This window comes from Artemia franciscana, chromosome 2, assembly GCF_032884065.1.
Source record: "Artemia franciscana chromosome 2, ASM3288406v1, whole genome shotgun sequence".
In the NCBI taxonomy this organism is placed as follows: Eukaryota; Metazoa; Arthropoda; class Branchiopoda; order Anostraca; family Artemiidae; genus Artemia; species Artemia franciscana.
In genome coordinates this window covers 16,035,542-16,059,343 of record NC_088864.1, presented here as the reverse complement: position 1 = coordinate 16,059,343, position 23,802 = coordinate 16,035,542, and the positions used below count along the sequence as shown (strand labels likewise).

Here is a 23,802-nt window from a genome sequence, read left to right as displayed (position 1 = left end):
TAGTTTTTTAGCTTTTTTAGTTTTTTTTTCTTTTTAGTTTTTTTTGTAGTTTTTACCTTTTTTAGTTTTTTTTCTTCTTTTGTATTAGTGTGAAATAATTCAGACGTCATATGCGGACAAACATGACGTCACCTGATCCACAGATCCACAGATCCACACACAGACAACTTATTTTTATATATATAGATATATATATATATATATATATATATATATATATATATATATATATATATATATATTTAACTATGTAAAACTTGCGAATGTACAAAATTCTTGGCTGTCCCATTGTCTGTGCATAAAAATAGATTGTCAGGTTTACCGACTCTTGAACATGCAACATATAATTGTCCACGGGAAAAACAATCTGTATTCGGATCTATACCTCATTATTCTAATGATTGCCCTTGAGCTTTGTTGATGGTAATTGCTAATCGAACCTTTCCTGTGTCCCTGTCGTCATTTATATATCCCCCTGTGCCCCCGGTGTTTTTGTTTCCCTGTGTCCCGGTCGTCATTTGTGTCCCAATGTCCCAGTCTGTAATTTCTCTTTGAGTTTCGCGGTCGTCATTTATATTCCCTGTGTCTCGGTGTCCCGGTCGTCATTTTCGTCCCGGTTGTCATTTGTTTTCCGGTGTCCCGGTCTGTAATTTCTCTTTGAGTGTCCTAGTCGTCATTTATATTCCCTGTGTCCCGGTCGTCATTTGTGTCCCGGTGCTTTGTTGATGGTGATTGCTAATCGAACATTCCTTGTGTCCCGGTCGCTTTCTCTTTGAGTGTCCCGGTCGTCATTTATATTCCCTATGTCCCGGTGTCCCGGTCGTCATTTGTGTCCCGATGTCCCGGTGTGTAATTTCGTCAATCAACAAACATGACGTCAGTCGACATACAAACATGACGTCACTCGACACACAGACACACAGACAACTTATTTTTATATATATAGATGTCCCGGTGTCCCGGTCGTCATTTGTGTCCCGATGTCCCGGTGTGTAATTTCGTCAATCAACAAACATGACGTCAGTCGACACACAAACATGACGTCACTCGACACACACACACACAGACAACTTATTTTTATATATATATAGATATGAGGGGTTCACCCCTCGTCGATACCTCGCTCTTTACAATAAAGCTTAAATTTTGTCCCAATTCCTTAAGAATAACCCCTGAATCACAAAGGCCGTAGAATAAATAGTCAAAATTACTAAAAATACTCTAGTGTAAAGAGCCAGGTATTACGAGGAGGTAAACCCTCGTATGCGAATAATTTCTGTTCGTTTTAAGTTTTAAATTCGTTTAAAGTTTAAGTTTTAAGTGCAAAATCTAAATCCAGCTATTAATCATATCATACGTGACCAAATGGGCCTGTCTAGTATCGCAAATTCCGATGTTGTTAGTGTTCACCGGTTCCGTCTGGGTTCTAGTAACTCACAAAGACCGGACAAGGTGGCTCCCGTGCTCGTGAAATTTCGTTCTAAGGACATTACTAGCGCCGTTTTCAAAGCAAAGAAGAATCTTGCAAATAGTGGAATTTTTGTATCTGAAATCTCACAAAGAAAAAGCGCGAGTTACTGAATGCTGCCAGAGATAAATTTGGAAACCGATGTGTATGGTCAGATCAGGGGAGAGTTTTTGTGCGACAGTCTAGTGTTAGTCCCATTCAGCGTATTTGGGGTATCGATGATCTTCTGTAATATCAGTGATAGTGATAATAGTTTTCATTTCCGTTCATTTTTTCTTTTTCTTGTTGGAGTTTACAATATTTTTTGTTTTTTCGCTATCCCTTTTCTGTATATTTCCTTACCGTCAAATGCGGTCTGTACTATATTATGAATGGCTGTTCAAGTAAATAATGATATGCAGCAGTCCCGTTTAGACTTGTTTCGAAATTCGCCGTTTCGTATTGAAGATGTTTTGTCGTTATCGGTAGCGAATGATTTTGTGGGTCATCCATTTAAGCCGCTGCGGAGTAGCAAATATATTCGGTTAAGTGATATTGAAATGCCTGGGAAATCTGAGTCTTTGACTGTGGCTCAGTGGAATTGTCATTTGAATTCTAACCACCATGAGGTCACCCGTCTGCTAGATCTTTATAAAAATAAGGTAGAAGTATTAGGGATTTGCGAGTCGTTCGTAACTCAAGACACTTTCCTCTCGTCACATTTTTTCCAGGCTATAAACTTGTGTCAAAATCAAGGAGTTCAATGAGAGGAGGAGGTTTGACTTTTCTGCTACCAAATTCTTTGGATTACGTAATTTGAGAAGATTTAACTCTCTGGAATGAAGGTAAGCTCGAAACTTTATCAATAGAAATAGAGTTAGAGAAAAATAGAAAGTTCATCATTTCTTTGATTTACCGACCGCCCTGCGCAAACCCAGATGAATTTTTTAGAGAATTCCATGGATTTCTTCAAAGAATTTCAAGTACTAAACTCCAATGTATTTTTTTAGGCGATTTTAACTTCGATCTTTTAAATCTAGAAGGATTAAACCTTGATTTTTTTAACCTTATGCTTTCACATAACCTTTATCCCGCAGTGTTAATCCCAACTAGGATAACAGATCATTTGGCAGCCCTGATTGACAATATCTTCCTTTCTTCGGATGCAATTGTGGAGTGCTGTGCTGACGTTGTCTTACACCCTGGGTCTGACCATCTACCAGTATTTTGCACCATTAAAAGATTTGGCTGTCAACATAAAACCACTACTAAGCTTCAATTCAGAATGATGAAAGCTGAAAATCTCAGGAAATTTAAAAATGAAATCAGCACAGTATCATGGCAACAAGTCATGGCAGAGAAAGAAGACCCCTCGACTGCTTTTGATAAATTTATGAGTATTTTGTCTCCCATCTATGATCAGTGTTGCCCATTAAAAACTGCAACTAAGAAGAAAAACCAACCGCGGAAGCCATGGATTACGGAAGAGATACTGGAAATGATGAAGAAGAGAGACCAATTATTTTCAGATTATCTCAATTGTGAGAGTGATGATAGTTGGGAAGAGTACAGAAAGGCAAGAAATAAGGGGAATTCTGCACGACGAGCTGCAATGAGGGAGTATTTCGGAGAGAAATTAAAATCGCAGAAAGGAGACATTAGAGGGACCTGGCTCACTATTAAAAGCTTTCTCGGCAATGGTAAGGATTCAGCATCAACTGAACAGTTATCCTTAGGTGAAAGAACTGTGAGTGGGAGGCAAGAATCTAGTGAAGAGTTTTGTAAGTTTTTTTACCAAAATAGGATCGCAAATAAGCCAAGAGGCAAAAGATCAAAGCGGACAGCTAGATACTGAGGAGTTTGACGATAATCGCGGTCTCCATCATTCATTTTACTTTACCGAATGTACTATGGATGACATTACCCAAGCAGTGAAATCGATCAAATCTAATGCAGCTGGTGTTGATGGCCTAAACATTAAAGCCTTTAAAGCAGTTGCTGCGTATGTCTTACCTGTGATATTACATCTAGTCAATTTATCTGTTCAAAAAGGTGTGTTTCCTGACGAACTAAAGCGGGCAAAAGTTATACCCCTCCATAAAGGAGGCGATAAAAGAGATATTTCCAACTGGAGACAAATATCTATTTTACCGCTCTTCTCAAAACTTTATGAAAAAGTAGTGTATAAGAAAATATACGAGTACATGAATTCGCTTGGGTTTTTGTCAGATTCGCAGTTTGATTTTAGAAAAGGTCATTCTACAGTGCATGCCGTTCATCACCTTTTAGATTGTGTAAATAGTGCGTTAGAGAATAATTTGATCCCTCTAACTATTTTTATTGATTTGAAGAAGGCCTTTGACACTGTGGATTTTGAAGTTCTACTGAAAAGACTGCGAAACCTTGGAATTAAAGATAGAGCATTAAGTTGGTTTCTGTCTTATCTGTGTGGAAGATCAATGAAGGTGGTGATGAGTGATATATCTAGCGCAGCTATGCCTATAAATTGTGGTGTTCCCCAAGGATCAGTCCTTGGCCCATTACTCTTCTTGGTATATGTGGATACTCTTCGATTTTACCTAAATGATTCAGTTTTAACCTCTTTCGCCGATGGTAAAGCTATCACAGTGTTTGCCCGACTTCAAAAGAGGTTGTGCAAAAAGCGAAACACGTCCTTAGTCGGCTTCATGTTTTTACAGCTCTAAGCTCCCTTGCAGTAAATTCAAGAAAAACGAATTTTATGGTGTTTAGTAGAACTGGTGTACCTGAACTTCTTGAAAATGTGCTTTATAACGGTGTTAGCATAACACAGGTGTTTTTTTGTAAATATCTCAGATTTTATATTGATTGTAATTTGTCTTGGAAGAAGCATGATGAAATAGTGTTGGCAAAATCAGCTAGAGGATTGGGAGTGATGAGGAGACTGAAAAAAGTGTTCCTGGTAGCAGTTGTCAAATTGTTATACAGTGCTATTGTGCACCCTTACATCACGTACGGTTGTTCTGTTTGGGCAAGCAATTTCGTGATGAATTATAAGCGAACTCAAATAATACAAAACAAAGCACTGCGTTTGATAGGAGAATTTCAAAACTGTCAGAATAGTGCGGAGTGTTTTAGAAAGAATGATATTTTGAACATAGGCGAGCTACGTGATTACCAGCTAGCGATTTTTGTTTTTCAAAGTGTAAATAAGGTAAGCCCTGAGTACTTTTATGATTTTTTTTAAAACTAACTCGTTTTACCATCCTTATTTTACCCGGAATTCGGAGGATTTGACTCACGAGAAAAGAAATACAACGAGAGCAGGATTTGTTCTCAGGAACATAGGTGTCAGCGTCTGGAATGACCTTTCAGAATCGGTCAGAGCGGCAGTAAGTCATTCAAGAGAATGGTTAAATTCCATTTTTTAAAAAGGAGAGAAGTGTGATAAGAGGAAAGGGTATTTATTTATTTAGTATTTAATATTAATTATTTTGTTTTTTACCTCCCCCCAAGGATTTTTTTCTTTCTTCAAAATCATTTGAAGAAATGATTTAGCAGATTTATGGTGGTTAGAATTGCGGCCACAGTCAGGACTCTTTTGTCTTAAGAGTGGCCGTTAATGGTAAATTCTTTGTTTAATTTAAATGTTTTGGATGAAAATAAAAAAAATATCTATCTATCTATCTATCTAATGCTGCTCCTCATTTTCAGTAGAAAAAACTTTTCATATTTATTATTTCATTTTTTTAAATAATACTAGAAAATCCTGCACCCCCTTCATTGAAAGTCTCTTTCCCCATGAGAAAATCCTACATGGAAAGGTCCTCCCACGTAAACCCCTCCCCTTAACTCTCCCCCAAACAAAAAAATCCTCCTGAAAACGTCTGTACACTTTCCAGTAACCATTGCAATATGTAAACACAGGTCAAAGCTTGTAACTCGCAGCCCCTCCCACGGGGACTGCGGGGGAGTAAGTTGGCCCCAAAGAAATATTTATTAGGCTTTTCAACTATGATGAATAAAATGGCTATCTCAGAATTTTGATCCGGCAACTTTGGGGAAAATATGAGCGTGGGAGGGGGCCTAGGTGCCCTCCAATTTTTTAGTCACTTAAAAAGGGCATTAGAACTTCTAATTTCCGTTATAATGAGCTCTCTTGCGACATTCTAGGACCCCTGAGTCGATACGATCATCCCAGGCAAAAAACAAACAAAGAAATAAACATGCATCCGTGATCGGTCTTCAGGCAAAAAAAGTGAAATTCCAAATTTTTGTAGATAGGAGCTTGAAACTTCTGCAAAACGATTCTCTGATAGGCTGAATTTGATGGTGTGATTTTCGTTAAGATTTTATGACTTTTAGGGGGTTTTTGTCCCTATTTTCTAAAATGAGGCACATCTTCTCAGGCTTATAACTTTTGATGCATAAGACTAATCTTGATGAAACGTATATATTTAAAATCGGCTTAAAATGCGATTCTCTTGATGTAACTATTGGTATCAAATTTCCATTTTTTAGAGTTTCAGTTACTATTGAGCAGGGTCGTTCCTTACCACAGTTCGTTACCACGAACTGTTTGATCAAAGAAATGTGTGAATCTTGAAAAATATATCAGTCCATCTGTAGAATACTTTAAAAGAAAACTACTATGAAAGAAATATACAAATTCTGGAATTGGAAATATATACAAATAACAGGAAAACAGCTTGATTAAGCACCCAAAATATTATTGCTTGTTCATATACCCGAAAGGGATATACAGGCTTGGGCAAGCGACATATAATCTATTCGCAACTTACTGGAAGGGTGATCGAATACAGGGAGCCTAAGGACTTTATTAGAGCAAATGTATGGCTTACTCCAGTAATGATGAAGTGTCCACATTATCACCCCTTCAAAGTGAAGACGATAATGGGTTTTAATTAGCAAAATAGCAACCTCCTATCATCCTTGAAGTTCAAAATGATTTAATTTGGGTTATAGAGATCCCCAAGAAGAAAAAGAAAGGAATTGCAAAGGGGTTGTGCTTTTGCGCCTCCAACTAATCAAATAATAATAAGAAGAACATCGTTGAACTAGGAGTGTGTTCCAAGTAGAAATTGTAATTTAATTCCTATTTACTTCAAATAGTGGTTTTTAACTAATGCCTCAAGTGCATTATAATAAAAACAAATATAAGCAATTTATCACGAAATATGTCAAAAGTAAACGTGTTGGTGCATTATTACTTATTAATGCTCATTGAACTGACCATTTACCTCCGTTTTTCGCAATTTGACGATGAGAGCAGAAGCATATCCACTGCTTGATAGAAGTCGGAAAAAAAATAGATTCATAATAATAAGTTAAACTTCGATTGTTTCAGCTATTAATAGACTAATCTGAAAAGAGAAATTTAATTTGTTTAAAGAAGTCCATTGAGGATTCCAGGTGCTGGTTTTCAGAACAAAGATCTATAGTGCCTACGCAAGAAATTTTGAATAACGACGAATTGGGATTGAAGTGAATCAAACATTTAAAAGGTGCTAGGCCTATATAGGGCTACCCTTCTGGGATAGCTCTGTTTATGGTTTGTGGTAAATTTGCAGTTTACAACATCATTTGTTAACATTCTAGACAAGCTCATTTTTGCTATCTTGGAAAGTGGTTTGATTAGAAAAAAACATTTTGTTTTGAATCCAGGGCCAACAATTTAATCTTGGAAGGTAGCCTACTGCCAAGCCACTACTTTAACCCCTTTTTGATTTCTGAGTCTGAAATGACATCATTTTAGTAGAATGCTAAAAAGGGTTTATTCCATATTTGCCTCTCATTCACTTGGACTATCTGTCTTGGCTTTTAATCTACAATTAGCCATGGCTTGATGCCCTTGAATTAAGCCTAGGCCCACTTGATTTTAGTTCATATTTGCCTTCTGGACAGGTGAAATTTTGATACAAAACATCTTGGCATATCAAAATTTTGACTAAAAATTGTAGTCTATCTTGATTTTCAGTTTTCTTTTCTCTGGTTTTCAAACAGTTTGTGGTAATAAACTGTAAGTAAGGAGCAACCTGGCTCAATAGTAAACAAAACTCTAAAAAACAGAATTTTGATACCAATAGTTCTATCAAAATAATTGGCTTGTTATGCTGATTTCAAATATATGCGTTTCACTAAGTAACAGCTACAAGCCTGAGAAAATTTGCATGATTTTCAAAGAAAGGGGAAATCACCCCCTAAAAGTCATAGAATCTTAATGAAAATTATAACATCAGATTCAGCATATTAGAAAAACTTACTGTAGTGGTTTCAAGCTCCAATCTACAAAAATGTGGAATTTTGTATTTTTTTTACCAGAAGAAAGATCACAGATGCATGTATATTTTTTTTTCCCAAGGGTGATTGTATCAGTCCAGTAGTCCTAGAATATTGTGAGAGGGTCATTCAAAGGGAAATTAACAGTTTTAGTGTTGTTTGAAGTGACCAAAAAGATTAGAGGGCAACTAGGCCCCCTTCCCTGCTCCCTTTTCCCCAAAATTGTCCAATCAAAATTTTGAGATAGCCATTTTGTTCATCATAGTTCAAAGACCAAATAAGTGAGCCTTTAGATATAACATGACACCCCCAGGGGAAAGGTCTGTTAGTTATAAAATTTGCCCATTGTTTATGCATAGTTTGTTATTGGAAAGCATGTATACATTTTAACATGAAGGGGACAGATTTTCTGCTTGGGAGTTTTTCTATGGGGGAATTTTCCAATGGGAGGGAGGTTTCCAGGAGGTGAACTATTTACCTTAAGTCACAATTTGGAGCAATATCAGGATTTTCCATCCTTGTGATGGAACGCTTGTCAGGGGAAATTATAGACTGGGGAGTATACAAGAATTCCTATACAGAATTCTTTTTGTATGTCTTGCTTTCACTTTCCCATCATAATTTTATGCATGGAGTTGTTAAGGGTAATTGTCCTGGGTAAATTTTCACTGGGATTGAATTGTTTAGAGGGCATTTCCTTGGGAGGATATTTCTCCATAGAGATGGGGCCTATTTCCTGGGATTATTTAAAAGAAATAAAAAAAAAGTTTTATCAGCTGAAGCAAAATTAAAACTTGAAACAAACCAATTATTACATATATGAAGGGGTTTGCCTTGTCCTCAACACCTTGCTCTTTACACTAAAGTTTGAATTTTGTTTCAATTCTTTTAAGAACAATGCCTGAAACACAAGGGTTGTTTAATAGAGATTTTTTTTAAAGTAGCCTACCAAAAAAGCATAAAAATTGAGGTGTTAAAGCAGAGGCAGCCCCCTTCATATATGTAATAATTTCTATTTGTTTAAATTTTTTAAGTTGCTCCTTACTTTCAGTTGAAAAAACTTTTTTTTAAACTGTTAGTTATGAAAATGCAATTCCTGTCATTTGAGTAGAATTTTAGCCTTAGCTGTATCACCGTTTTTTTCTCTCTAAAATTAGAGAATATATTTGAAGGTCTTTGCAACTTTATACATTTGGATTATACAAAGGTGTGAAGCTAAAAATACTTTTCTTATAGGCCTACTTTGCTTAAGCAGAAGATCTATTTTGCAAGATTTTTTAACACAAAGATTTTTTAAGGTTATCAAAGGTTAGTGCCCTCTAGAGGGAAAAGGAGTAGAGATATGTACTTTAAACTTTCTTCCTAGGACATAATTTAGTGTGTAGATTTATTCCTCTAACCTTCCTTTTCCTAACATAACCACTTTCCAAGATAACAATAAATAGCTTGTCTAGAATTTTACCAAATTATTTAGCTAAGATGAAAGCAAATATCTCTTTTATGTGTTCTTTCAAAATTGAATAATTGTTTCTGGGGGAAATTTCCTTTTTTAGCCCTTAAAGGGCTCAAAAGAGCCCATAGTAACCAAAAGTTTAAATACATGCTTCTGAAAAATCTGGCTAGTGAGAAAGAATTGCCTTCTGTAGCCAATTCAAAAATGGTAATTATTGTTTTCTTTAGTTTTAATAGTAAAGTATTATTTTTAAAAATAACTTGTAGAAATTCTTTAAACAAGCTAGAAACCCCTCAAAAATGATGTGAGCTTTTGATTTGATGTGTCAGGCTCTTTTGAAAAAATTCATTTGCTTTCAAAATAATATTTCATCCATAAGACTAAGGAAAGCAATAAGTAACATTCCTGAATCAGCTACAAATGACAATCTCATTAGCCAGAAGCATTTTTAGAAACATGTTTTGAACTTTTGGTTCCTATGGACAGTTTTTCCTAATTTGTCCAAGGAGCAATTATTGAACTACAAAAGAGCATTAGAAAAGACAGTGATATATCCACTTTTATCCTATTTAAATTATGTTGACAACTGTAGAAGTTGGTTAAAATCTTTTATTATGACCCAAGCACCTATAGTAAAAGTACACAATAAGCAAAGCACATGAGATAGAATTAATACTTGTAGGGGGAAAAGCACATTCAGGCTAGGGGGTAATACTACACATATTCCTCCTTCCTGATTAAGCTGTCTATAGGGGGGGGGGCAAGTCTGGCCGAAGTCACTCATAAATTCATTTTTTTAATAGATCTCACTGTTCTGCAATCGCACATTTGATGAGCTTGCGTGGTAAGAGTTTCAGACGGGTGTTTGGTGCTAGGCTGGAGAGTGCTGGTTGTGGAAAGTGGGTTTGTTACTGTATAATAACATGAGGATGTTTTTTTTTTGGAGTGCATGGTTCAGATGGGTGGGAGGAGTGACATGTTGTTCTTATGGCAGGAGCCCTATCATGGGCAATTTGCACCTTCTTTTCTACTGTCCCTTTTTCCAATGAGTCATTGGAACCTGGATTACTACTCCTTGGGCACTGAGCTGCCAATATCACTTCAGGTGTTGAGGGATAGGGCTGGGGCATATTAATCTGGTTTCTTCTCAGCAAGGGCCCAGTTACTGGTTCTTATAAGGTATGACCTTGGATTTTTGCTCCATAACACAGCTTCTGCTTTGGTCCATTCTCCACTTTCCTTTTCTTGTATAAAAACCTTATCCCCTGTGTGGAGCTTTGGCAGTTCTTTTGTTCTTTTATCATAATAGGACTTTTGTTGGACCAGGTGTTTTATTCAGTTATCTGTGAATACTATCTGAGAAACAGTTTTTTTCAGATGTTGGTAAATGCAAGGCAGAACTGATTGAGGTTAATGGCTCATTAGCAGCTGAGCAGGGGAAGCCAACTCTTCTACCAGTGTGTCCTGGTACTCTAGAATACCAATGTAAGGGTTACTTTCACTCTCAAGGGATTCACTGCTTTCTCTATAAGCCCGTTTGACCTCAGGTAATAGGAATTCATGTCTTATGCTGTATTACCCATGATTTTGTGAAATTTCCGTTTCACATTATGGTAGCTGGGGCCCATTGGCTGATATAATCAACTGTGGTGTGCCATGATTGGCAAATTGGGCCTTTAGATTCTGAATGGTTTTTCTTGAAGTTGTGCATGATGCTTATCTATTTCAAAATAGCGGCTATGATAGTTGGCAGTAATCAGGTATTGTTGCTTGCTCCACTCAAACAAGTCAATTGCTATATAGTGCAGTGGTAGGATGGGAATGCTGGCATTTGTCAGGGTCCTTTTGCGTTTTTTAGAGCAAACTTTGCATAGGTTTCACATCTTTGAATATAACTTTCAATATCAAGATTTAGACAAAGCCAATACATGATCATGCAAGCTCTCTGTTTTGTTTTCTCCATTCCAAAATGGGCAAAACAGTCTGATGTCAAAAGGGCAGAGATTTTGAGGGGTTGTTCAACCTTCCTTGAGTGTAGTGTCTAGTTGGACTATTTGCAGGCCTGATTTTGTCTTTTCTTGATTTCTTGGATTTTAGCATCACTGACAGGCAGAAAATTTGTGATGGCGTGTAAAAAGACTTCTATATCTGCATGCAACTCCTTGTCAATCTTGGGCAGGTGGAGACAAGAAAAAGCATCAGCTACAGGGATGTCAGGGTTAGGAGAGTAGCAAACCAAGAGATCATATGGCTGAATTTGAACCATGAGTCTTTGTATCCTGGTAGGTGCATCGTGGAGTGGCTTCAAGAGTATGGTTTCTAATGGATGATGGTCTGTTGTCACATAAACTTTTCTGCCATATATGAAATGATGAAAATATTTACATCCATAAACAATTGTATAAGTTCTTTTTCAAGCTGTGCGTAATTTTGCTCTGTTTTATTCAATGCTCTAGATGCATAACCAAATACGTTGTCATTTTCTGATATGTTTGCTCCAAGGCCATGTTTTGAGGTGTCCACATGATGCTGCTCTTGTAGAGCAATTAAATAAAAAAAAAGTTTTTTTAACGGGAAGTAAGGAGCGACATTAAAACTTTAAACAAATTATTTTGTATATGAAAGGGCTGCTTCCTCATCAACACCCTGCTCCTTACGCTAAAGTTTGACTCTTTCTCTTAATTCTACTTTTTAAAACAGTGAAAAACTTTAGCGTAAAGAGCGGGGCGTTGATGAGGAAGCAGCCCTTTCATATACAAAGTAATTTCTGTTCGTTTTAAGTTTTAATGTTACTCCTTACTTCCCGTTAAAAAAAACTTTTATTTTTTATTTAATTTCTGAACGTTTTTGAATCAATGCATGTTTTGATTTTGGCTCTCTGCAGACGAATAATTAAAACGAAATTTGCATATTTATTGTTTTGGCTAATTGGCTTTCTCGTAGTTTTGATCGAGTGATTTGAGAAAAAAGGAGCGGGGGAGGAGGCCTAGTTGCCCTCCGATTTTTTGGTTACTTAAAAAGGCAACTAGAACTTTTAATTTTTTACGAATCTTTATTAGTAAAAGATATACGTAACTTACAAATTAGCTTACGTAACAAACTTCTGTATTCTCATGTTTTTATTACGTATATGAAGGGATTCACCCCCTCATCAGTACCTCGCTCTTTACACTAAAGCTTAAATTATTTATTAAATTATATATTGTAAGAGTGAGGTACATCAGTACCTCACTCTTACAATATATATATATATATATATATATATATATATATATATATATATATATATATATATATATATATATATATATATATATATATATTAAATAAAAAAAACAAGTTTTTTAAATGAAAGTAAGGAGCAACATTAAAATTTAAAACGAATAGAAATTAATCCGTATACGAAAGATGCTTTTCCTCCTCAACGCCTCGCTCTTTACGCTAAAGTTTGACTCTTTCTCTTAACTCTATTTTTAAAACAGTAGAAACTTTAGCGTAAAGAGCGGGGCGTTGAGGAGGAAAAGCCCCTTTCGTATACGGAGTAATTTCTGTTCGTTTTAAGTTTTAATGTGGCTCCTTACTTACATTTAAAAAAACTTGTTTTTTTTTATTTAATTTATGGACGTTTTTGAATTAATGCATGTTTTGATCTTGGCTCTTCGCACATAAATAATTAAAACGAAATTTGCATATTAATTAATTGCAATTAATCAGAAGATTTTGAGAAAAAAGGAGCGAGGGAGGAGGCCTAGTTGCCTCCAAGTTTTTGATTACTTAAAAAAGCAACTAGAACTTTTAATTTTTTACAAACGTTTTCATTGGTAAAAAATGTACGTAACTTACGAATTAACTTACGTAACGAACTTCTATATTCGTATGTTTTTATTGCGTATATGAGGGGGTTCTACCCTCGTCGATACTTTAGCGTAAAGAGTGAGGTATAACAAGGAGGTAAACCCCTCATATGCGTAATAATTTTTTTTCGTTTTAAGTTTTAATGCTGCTGCTTACTTTCAGTAGAAAAAACTTTTCATATTTATTTTTTCATTGTTTTTTCAAATAATACTAAAAAATTCTGCGCCCCCTTCGTTGAAATTCTCTTCCCCCATGAGAAGTTTCTCCATGGAAATATCCTCCCACGTAACCCCCCCTCAAATCTCCCACCTAAACAAAAAAAATCCCCCTGAAAACGTCTGTACACTTCCCAGTAAATATTAGTATATGTAAAGACAGGTCAAAGTTTGTAACTTGCAGCCCCTCCCACGGGGACTGCGGGGGTATAAGTCGTTCCTAAAGACATAGTTATTAGGTTTTCGACTATGGTAAATAAATCTCAGAATTTTGATTCGGTGAAGTTTGGGGAAAATGAGCGTGGGAGGGGGCCTAGGTGCCCTCCGATTTTTTTGGTCACTTAAAAAGGGCACTAGAACTTTAGATTTCCGTTAGAATGAGCCCCCTCGCGACATTCTAGGACCACTCAGTCGATACAATCTCCCCTGGGAAAAAAAGAAACAAAAAAACAAATAAACACGCATCCGTGATCTGTCTTCTGGCAAAAAATGCGAAATTCTACGTTTTTTGTAGATAGGATCTTGAAACTTCTACAAAAAGGTTCTCTGATACGCTGAATCTGATGGTGTGATTTTTGTTAAGATTGTATGACTGTTAGGGGGTATTCCCCCCTATTTTCTAAAATGAGGCAAATTTTCTCAGGCTCGTAACTTTTGATGGGTATAACTGATCTTGATGAAACTTGTATATTTAAAATCAGCATTAAAATGCGGTTCTTTTGATGTAACTATTGGTATTAAAATTCCATTTTTATAGTTTCGGTTACTATTGAGCCGGGTCGCTCCTTACTACAGTTCGTTGCCATGAACTGTTTGATATATATATATATATATATATATATATATATATATATATATATATATATATATATATATATATATATATATATATATATATATATATATATATATATATATATATATATATTCTAATATAAAGCCCATGCTACCTTTTTTTAAAGCCATTCTGAAGGCTTCTTAGCCCCTTCCCTTGCCTAGAAAATGTCGCCTGTCATTCCTCTCTTGGAAATCTTAATCATGAACCAAAATTTTCGTTTTATCGTTTTTAACCGTTTCCCTTGTTCGGCTGGTACACACCCAATGAAGTCCAAGAAAATAATCTTAACCAATTTTCAACACAACGGCTTGCAAGGAAAAGACTCAAAATATTTAAACTCTTTGGATCAGAAAAACTCATTGGATCAGACATATCACATGACAGGATTAACACAGTGTACGTAGTGCTGAACTTCTGGCGATTAGTGTTCAATCAAATCTGGCACGTTTGAAAAAATACAGGGTTATTCTGAAACATGTGGGAATGATGGAAAAAATATTGAAAGTATTGTTTTCCATTGTTTGGCTGGTACACACCCAACGAAGTCCAAAAAATAATCTGAACCAATTTTCAACACAGCGTCTTGAAAGAAAAAGACTTTCAAAACAATTTAGTGCAGTCAAAGAATTCCTGATTGGATCAGAGGATTAACACAGTGCACATAGAGTTGAACTTCTGGTGATTACTGTTCAGTCAAATCTGGCATGTTTGAAAAAATACACGGTTATTCTGAAACATGTGGGAATGATAAAAAAAAATATTGAAAATATTTTTTTCCCTTGTTTGGCTGGTAGACACCCAACGAAGTCCAAAAAATAATCTGAACCAATTTTCAACACAACGGCGTGAAAGAAAAAGACTATCAAAACAATTAAGTACAGTCAAAAAACTTCTGATTGGATCAGACTGATCACATAAAAGGATTAATACAGTGCACATAGAGTTGAACTTCTGGCGATTAGTGTTCAGTCAAATCTGGCACGTTTGAAAAAATACAGGGTTATTCTGAAACACGTCGGAATGGTGGAAAAAATATTGAAAATAGAAAAATAAACTTTGAATTGGCTTTAAAACAGATAAAAGGTAATAAAGTAGTTCATTCTCTGATTCAATAAGTAAAAACCTTAGCAACAAAAAAAACAACTCAAATTTAAAAGTAAGGAGCCAAGTGAGTCAGTTGCAGACTTTTTTAACAAGAGAAATTAAAACTCAATAATCAAATATCAATAATCAATTGAAGGCATGTCTCGCCCTCGGCACCTTTACAAGGAAACTGCCTCAAGTTTTCAAGTTAAATTTCAGACACGCTATGAAAATGTATGGCATCTATATCCTTTGGCTGGTTCTCACTCAAGCAAGTCGCATGGTGTGTCGTCAATTCAGATGGTCGGTAAAACTCCCTACAAACATATATTATAAAATCACGGGCCTGCAGCAAGTCCGCTGATTCAGACGCATTCCATACGGATGGTCAAACTGCAGAATGAATGAATGAATCAATGAATGAATTTTATTATCCGTAAAAGTATAAAAAAAAACACAAATTACGGAGTATTATAAATAAACAAAAACGATAAAGAGCAAGAAAAAAAATTCAAACTAACAAAAGACAACATGGACTAATTAACCAGTATCAATACGGAAAAAAGGCTGCAGAGGGTCATAAACGTGAATAAAGTAGATAGTCTTTTTACATAAATCATCACTGGAAGACCGAATCCAAGAAGGCATATCTATTAAACCAAATCGAGTTTTTTCTGTTTTGGTGCCATTTAGGAAACCGGAGGAGGATTTTGCGATATCTGAAATAAGCCGCACGGAGAATATGGGGATTTTTCTTACGAAACAGATGAGCCATGCCTCATAAAAACCCAAAAGCACAGGGGCGCAATAAGCGTTATAAATCATGCACAAACCGTTGCGGTTGTAACGGCTTTTGCTTGGGGATATTTTTCCGTAAGCGACGCGTAGGTTTTTCACGGCTTGATTCACTAGGGATGAAAAGGTAATGGAAAGTGTTGGACCGTAACACAGACCAAGCCAACTAACTAAAGAAGAACATGGCAGAATTGCAGTCCCAGCAACGAATGGAGCGACCGCATAAGGGTTATTAAAACCAATAAACTCGCATTTAGACGCATTAACTGACAGTCCAATCTTAGATAGCTCATTGGTTAATATAGTAAAATTGGAAAGCAATCCACAGCAAGTCCGGGCAACAAGAAGAACGTCGTCTGCATATGCAACAGAAGACAAACCAATATTACGGTAAGAAACGGAACTTTTAAGGGGACGCAGGTACGATGCAAGCACACATTTAAATATACTAGAAGACAATACAGAGGAAGTTGCAACCTATCTATTTCTAGCCGCAGTTTTCACCACATGAAGTGGCTAAACTATGAGACTAAGTCGAAAATTTTCTGAGAAAAAAGGAATGAAACAAGAGCTAAGAGCTCATATGGCACTTGTGACGAGATCAGAAGAGCCAAGAGCTCATATGGCATGAGCTTTAGCAAAATTATAAGAATCAATAGATTAATTTAAAAGAAAAATGAGAGGCTTGATGTTGGTCGAAATTTAAAATAAGAGCTCTGAGACACACGGTCCTTTTAAATATCAAAATTCATTAAGATCCGATCACCCACTCACAAGTTAAAAATACCTCGTTTTTCTAATTTTTCCTCTCCCTTCAGCCCCCCCCCCACCCCCCAGATGGTTGAATCGGGGAAATCAACTTTATCAAGTCAATTTGTGTAGGTCCCTGACACGCCTACCAATTTTCATTGTCCTAGCACGTCCAGAAGTACCGAACTCACCAAAGCACTGGACCCCCCTAAACCCCAAGCACTGCTCCACAGAAATCTGGTTCAGTTGACGAGATGACAAAACTTAAACACTAATGTCAGAAATATAAGCCCAAATTGACTACAGTATGCAACATTTAGCACAAAACAAGGGATTTTAGCTCACTGTCGACCCAGTGAACTGTGAAATAATTTCAATTTTCTTTGTTATATAACTTTTAAACAAAAATTAAACCAAGTGTTAATCGTACTATATTTTTTTTCGTCAAAAACAATACCTTATTTCATATCCAAAAATAGGGCATGGAGCTATATCTGAGTTTACTCTAAATCTAAAGGGTGATGTTTTCTTGTACATTGCCAAAGCACAGACACACAAAAGCTATATCTGAGTTTGCTCTAAATCTAAAGGTGATGTTTTCTTGTACATTGCCAAAGCACACACGCACAAAATTTTCCTGTCAAAGGTAAAGTATTTGAAAAACAAGTACATTAAAAGTATCTTAAGTAATATGTATTTCGTAATCTTACTTAAGTATCAAGTAATAAGTACACCCTAGAGTTTTAACTTAAGTACAAGTACAAGTAATGGAAAATCTTACTTAAGTAGTACTTCAACTAAAAGTACTTCAAGTAAGTGACAGCACTGCCCCTGAATCATAAAACCATAGAATAAGTAGTGGAAATTACTAAAAATGCTTTAGCGTAAAGAGCGAGGTATTAGGAGGAGGTGAGCCCATCATACTCGTAATAATTTCTGTTCGTTTTAAGTTTTAAAGCTTCTCCTTACTTTCAGTTGAAAAAACTTTTTCATATTTATTTTTCATTGTTTTTTTTTAAATAATGCTAGAAAATCCTGCTCTCCCTTCATGAAACTATTCTTCCCCCATGACAAATTCCTCCAAGGAAAGTTCCCCCAACATATCTTCCTTTTCTCAACCCCCCCCCCCCCCCCTCAACCTAAAAATCCCCCAGGAAACGTCTGTACTCTTCCAAATAACCATTACTATATGGAAGCACTGGTCAAAGTTTTGAACTTTTGGCCCCTCCCACAGGGACTGTGGGGGAGTAAGTCGTCCCCAAAAACATAGTTATAAGGTTTTTTGACTACGCTGAATAAAATGGCTATCACAGAATTTTGATCCGGTGACTTTGGGAAAATAATTAGCGTGGGAGGGGGCCTAGGTGCCCTCCAATTTTTTTGGTCACTTAAAAAGGGCACTAGAACTTTTCATTTCCGTTAGAATGAGCCCTCTCGCAAGATTCTCGGACCACTGGGTCGATACAATCACCCCTGGAAAAAAACAAACATATAAACATGCATCCATGTTTATTTCTGGTAAAAAAAATTTTCTGGCAAAAAATACAAAATTCCACTTTTTTGTAGATAGGAGCTTGAAACTTCTACAATAAGGTTTTCTGATACGCTGAGTCTGATGGTGTGATTTTTGTTAAGATTCTATGACTTTTGGGGGTTGTTTCCCTCTATTTTCTAAAATAAGGCAAATTTTCTCAGGCTCGTAACTTTTGATGGGTAAGATTAAAGTTGATGAAACTTATATATTTAAAATCAGCATTAAAATGCGATTCTTTTGATGTAGCTATTGGTATCGAAATTCCATTTTTTAGAGTTTTGGTTACTATTGAGCCAGGTCGCTTCTTACTACAGTTTGTTACCATGAACTGTTTGAAAGACTCTTGTTTTAACAAGTCTCTCAGGGGTTTGTTTTTGATAAGTCAGGAATGTACCTGGAAAGAAAATTCAACATTCTAAGTAGTGTCTGAAGCTCTTCCTTAGTTTTAGATTGAGGCAAATCATTAATGGCTGCGAGCTTTTTGGGGTCTGCCATCTTTGCTGATCACATGGCCAAAATATTGAAACTTTTCCAGACCAAACTGACTCTTGCTTTTGTTGAGTTTTATGCTGGACTTCCTGGCTTGCTTCAGGACTTTTTCAAGCTCTTTTTGAGTTCATCATGTTCTTTTTGAGTTCTTTGATAGATTAGGGGATCATCAACTAGAATGCACAGCCCTTAGAGGCCCTCAAACACATGTTCCAGTCTTTGCTGGAATTCATCTTGTGCTGATATCAATCCAAAACCAGCAATATCTGCCATATACTGTGCTAAATGTTGTCAGGTATGATGCCTTTTCAGATAGTTTAAGTATCCAGTAGCCTGACTGTGCATCTAGCTTTGTGAAGTAAGCAGCTTCATTCAGGTTACTAATAGCATCATCAAAGGCTGGGATCAGATAGTAGGGTTGTTTAATTGCTTTGTTTAAGTCAAATGGGTTGATGCACAGCTGTATGCTTCCATCTTTCTTTTTTTAAATGACCATAGTATTAACCTATCCAGTTGGTCGGCTGGCTTCTCAATTATTTCTAGCTCTTCAAGGTGGGCAAGCTTGTGCTTGAGCTTTTTTCTCATCGATATGGGCACCTTTCTTGCAGGGTGTACTGTAGGGGTGGTATCTTCTTTCAAATGTATTTCACACTCTTCTGTAAGCTTTTTAATCCTTTCAAAAAAATTAGTATAACCTTGTGGTGTGCTTGTTGGATGATCTTGCTGCTTCTGCATCTCAACATTGAGGACAAGTTTCACCAAATTTAAGTCTTTGCTTGATTTCAGCCTAATTATAGGAGTGGTTCTGGATGCCACTACATAGATTGTCTGGAGTTGAATTTGTCCTTGTTGGTAGCTGCACTGCAGTTCACAATTTCCAAGTAAAGTATCTGGAAACCACAGTAACTTGTGAGTCTATGTCTAGTTGTCTCTAATATTACCTTAGGGGATAGCATATCCAAGTAATGCTTTGCGATAAAGTTTGCTTGGACACCAGTATTAACCTTAAAATCCACCTTTATCTGTCTGTTAATGGTTATTGTTGCATAGACTTCATCCTTGCTGTTATCCTGGTTGACTGCATAGAGATATAAGCCTGATTCTTCATTTGAGTTAGAGCTAGATGGGTGTTCTCCACCTGCTTCATATGCACTATTCTGATTTTCAACAGCATTCACTGTTTTGCTTTTGCAAACCCTGGCAAAATGATTGACTTTTTTATACTGTGCCCAAAACTTCCCTTTTACAGGACAGACATGATGTTTATTAAATTGCCCACCAAAAAATAGCACTCAGGATATCTGGCTACTGGCTTTTTCCAGTTTCTTGATACAGAGTCAATTTCTTGCTTTATTTCTTGTTTCTCTTCAAATGTTTTTAGTTGTGCGTGGGTTGTTTCATATGTTTGTCAGATTGTTATGGCCCTTTTAAGTGTTAGTTGATCACCTTCTGCTAGCAATCTCATGGATTTTTGTATCCTTTACATTGCACACAATCTTGTCCCAAGTCATTTCACTCCCCTCAGTGTAGCCGTAAGCTTTGATAAGAATCTTAAGTTCGGTAATGAATTTGTCCACACTTTCTGTTTCTAGTTGCGCTCTTTTTTGAAACACATACTGTGAGAAAACTTGGTTGCGTTTTGGTGCAGCATTATCTTTAAACTTTTTAATATATGCTGCTATTTTATCCACTTCACCGTCTGGCCTATCAAATATTTTGAATATTTCATGTCCTCAATCTCCAACCCAGATAACTAGGTAAGCATATTGCACTTTTTTAGTCTTTCCTACTAAAAGACCATCAAACATAAGTGTAGCATGGTCTTCAAATTCTGTCCACTCGCTGTCCAAATTGTGTGCATCCCAATTGATCAAAGGCTGTTGGACATCCATTTTTAGATTTTTACTTCTAACGCCATGTAGAAATTGGCTTCAATCTTTTATTGTGACCCAAGCACATGGAATAGCATTAACACTTGCAGGGGGGGGGGGACACATGTGGGTTAGGCAGATAATATTACACCTACTGTTTGAACATTTGTTTTTGTAGTCCAAATTTTAGCTTTTTGGCTTGCTTCAAATGATAAAGTGCTTCCTATTAAGTTGGCTTCAATCTTGCTTCTTGATATTACCAAATTCTCACCACCTGCAAGTGTTTAACCAGCCAAAAAGAAAATCTGCTTTAATGCTTATAGGATATTATATCAGATAGGCTTGTGCTTGCTCTGGTGATTTTTTCTTGCTTATTTGCTTTAGTAAAGACTATCGCCCCTCCCCCTCTACTTGCATTTTTTTCTTTTTATTGTCATTTTACTTTTTTGATTTTATTTGTGTTTATTTTTACATAATTATTGTTGATATTTAACCCAATTGTGATGACTGACAGGGCAGCTAGTAGTCATGTCACCTCTGACCCAAATAATGGTAGTGTGAGGATTTTGGCTTTAGGAGTCAATGATTCTAATGGAACCATCAAGTTGTTGGCATCAGAGAGTTTAAAAGTTATTGATAAAAAAACTACTTGAGCACCTTCAAAACCATGAAGTTTATGCTTAAAGTTTGTGATTTTAAACAAGATGTTCAGTTTTTACTAAAAATCTTTGTTCATGGTGATAAGTATACAGGAAAGCAGTTTATCCCTTAGACAATACAGTACTTCAATTGCCAAGGTTTTGGCCAGGTAGGTAGCATGCTAGCAAGATAGTACCAATAAAAATTAGTATGCTGCTACCATTCACAATTCCTTGTGTTCACTGGGTAATCTGATTGGTCTGGCCTAGGCTCAAGAAATGGATTGAAATAGATTGGGTGGCAAAATTGTATTTTAGTGCCTTTTGCTACTGAGTTTTGAATTGATTGTTTGGCTGTTTGATTGGGCTCTGTAGTTTACTTTTAGCTCTAGCATATTTTCCAAGTAATGCAGGCCATCTTTTTCCCAATTACTAGTCAATTATTTTCACAACCGTCTCCCTGTTCTCTGTTTTCCATCTCCCCTTGGCTGATTTATCATTCCTGGCTGACTACATAAATTGGCTGACTTCGTAATGTGACTACATGAATGAAACTTTCAAAATTAGATCTAAATTTGAAATTAGGGCTCAGAAAGGTATTTTCAAGTGCCTCCCTCCATTTCTTGCGCTTATCTAAAAATATATACATATCTACAAGCTCTAAAGTTTATGTAAAGACAAAGCCTCTTTTTTTTACCATATCTTCTGCCAAGTCTGCTTCTCTTTTATTCCAGGTATTTCAGGTAAAGCATTTCCTATATATGATATGTGTTATTTTTCTTGAAAGAAAATTTCTGTTTCGCAAATGTGATTTTTTCTTGAAAGTTGAACATAGACCAATTTTTATAAAATTTTTCAAAATTGACAAGTAGGGAATGAAAGAGCAATAGGGTTAAAAATACCTTGCTTGACCCAAGTTTGAGCTGTAGGCTAGATCAATTTCTAAACATTTATTCGCCTTGACTAACAGAAGCATATTTAGAGGAAGACCTGCCCCTGTAATTCCAACACAATATTTTTTTTCTTAAGTGTTCAATGTCTTGTTCTCAGTATTTCCCCTTGATTTTTTGTTGTGTACTTAGATAATTTATTGGAAGTGCAGCACATCAATAAAACCTCTCCCCTTAACATATCTGTCTAGGTCTAGATTGTACACTTTTAATATCTCTCTCATATCCTTAGCCAAAAATTGTCATTCCCTGAGTCATTCCATCCCTTAGCTCCAGTCTCCCGCAAGTCTCATTTCGTGCTTATCGTGATTACATTTGATCAGGTTGAAGACTGTGTAAGCTTTGTTGCTAGTATTTGACTTGACATGACTCAGTGATACTTAAAAAAAAGCACAATATATATTGACGGGTATCTTAATGGCAAAACAAAATTGTCTATATTATTTTGTCTACAAATATCTATCATTTAAAAAAAAATTGCATGTAGTTAATGAATAGTGCTGTGACAAGTACTTCAAATTTGTACTTAAGTATCAAGTATTAAGTACTTCCAATTTTTGTACTTAAGTATTCCGGACCAGACCATAATTGTAATTAAGTAGTACTTGAGTTTTAAGTACAGAACTTGTACTTAAGTAGTACTTCAAGTACTTCAAGTACTACTTAAGTACAACTCTACTAGCACCATTTCTGGCTCAGTCATATCTAGTTGTATAATGAAAATAAAATAAAGTCATATAATAAAGGCATTATGCAGTTTAAACAAACAATTAAACACCACAAAAGGCAGTAGAGCTCCGCTTCTTCGAACATTAGTTAGTTTTAAACAGTAACATTGCCACATGTATCCACTTGATGAAAGTCATCCAACAGTCTACCAAAGTAACTAATTACGGGATTCTAGGTAGTTCTAGGAATTCTTCAATGGGTATTTTCTCCTTTTTCCATTTAGTCCAAACTGCACTGTTTTAAGTCAAGAAATGTTAAAAAAAAAGTATAGCCTCCCTTGCTCAAGGTTAACGATTTCTAGTGGATATGCTGATAATTTGCTTTTAGCACTGCTAAGCACTCAAACCTGAGGTCTCCTAGAAAATTTCTTCGTGGAGACAAAATGGATCCTCCTGTTGAAGAAAGCCTTTCAACAGGAGCTGAAGATGGCAATACACAGTTGTACTTTCGAAAAACTTGCCACACTTGAGGGTAATCCTTAAGAACGCAAAGGTCCCTCCGTTTGTCTCCTAGAAACTGCAAAACCTCTATTTTCACTTTGTTAACTGCAGAGTTAGACTGTGATGAATCACTCATCTTCTGAGAATTCGTAGAAACGTCACCTAACAAGTGGCTGGACTTGTCATCATCAGCATCACTTGTTCTCATCCTTTTAGCCTCCTCAACCAACATTGTTGCAGCTGCTCCTTCCTAGCTGTCGGGGAATACTTTGTTACGGGAATACTTGAACATGGGCGCGCTGTATGTTTCGAGGATGTAGTCTTTGCAGCTTTCGATGGAGCCTCTCAGAAAGCTAAACCACTGCTCAAAACCATCTAGTTCTGTGCTAACCAATGGAGCAGTGTACTTCACAGACTGCTTGAGCTTCATCAGTTT

General features: G+C 36.2%; 1 protein-coding gene across 4 annotated transcripts in view; it reads left to right on the top strand.

Moving 5' to 3' along the window:
- Window positions 1–2,267: 2,267 nt before the first annotated feature.
- Window positions 2,268–23,802, top strand: part of LOC136037862 (origin recognition complex subunit 5-like) — a 98,901-nt gene continuing 77,366 nt past the window's right edge. The window contains exon 1 of one of the 4 annotated variants that reach the window (XM_065720715.1): window positions 2,268–2,292. In XM_065720715.1, the coding sequence (XP_065576787.1) occupies window positions 2,287–2,292 (6 nt within the window). In that variant the 5' untranslated portion in view covers window positions 2,268–2,286. Of the gene's footprint in view, window positions 2,293–6,751; window positions 6,860–6,890; window positions 7,006–23,802 lie in introns of those variants that run through there. The other 3 variants (XM_065720732.1, XM_065720727.1, XM_065720719.1) reach the window with 3 other exon arrangements.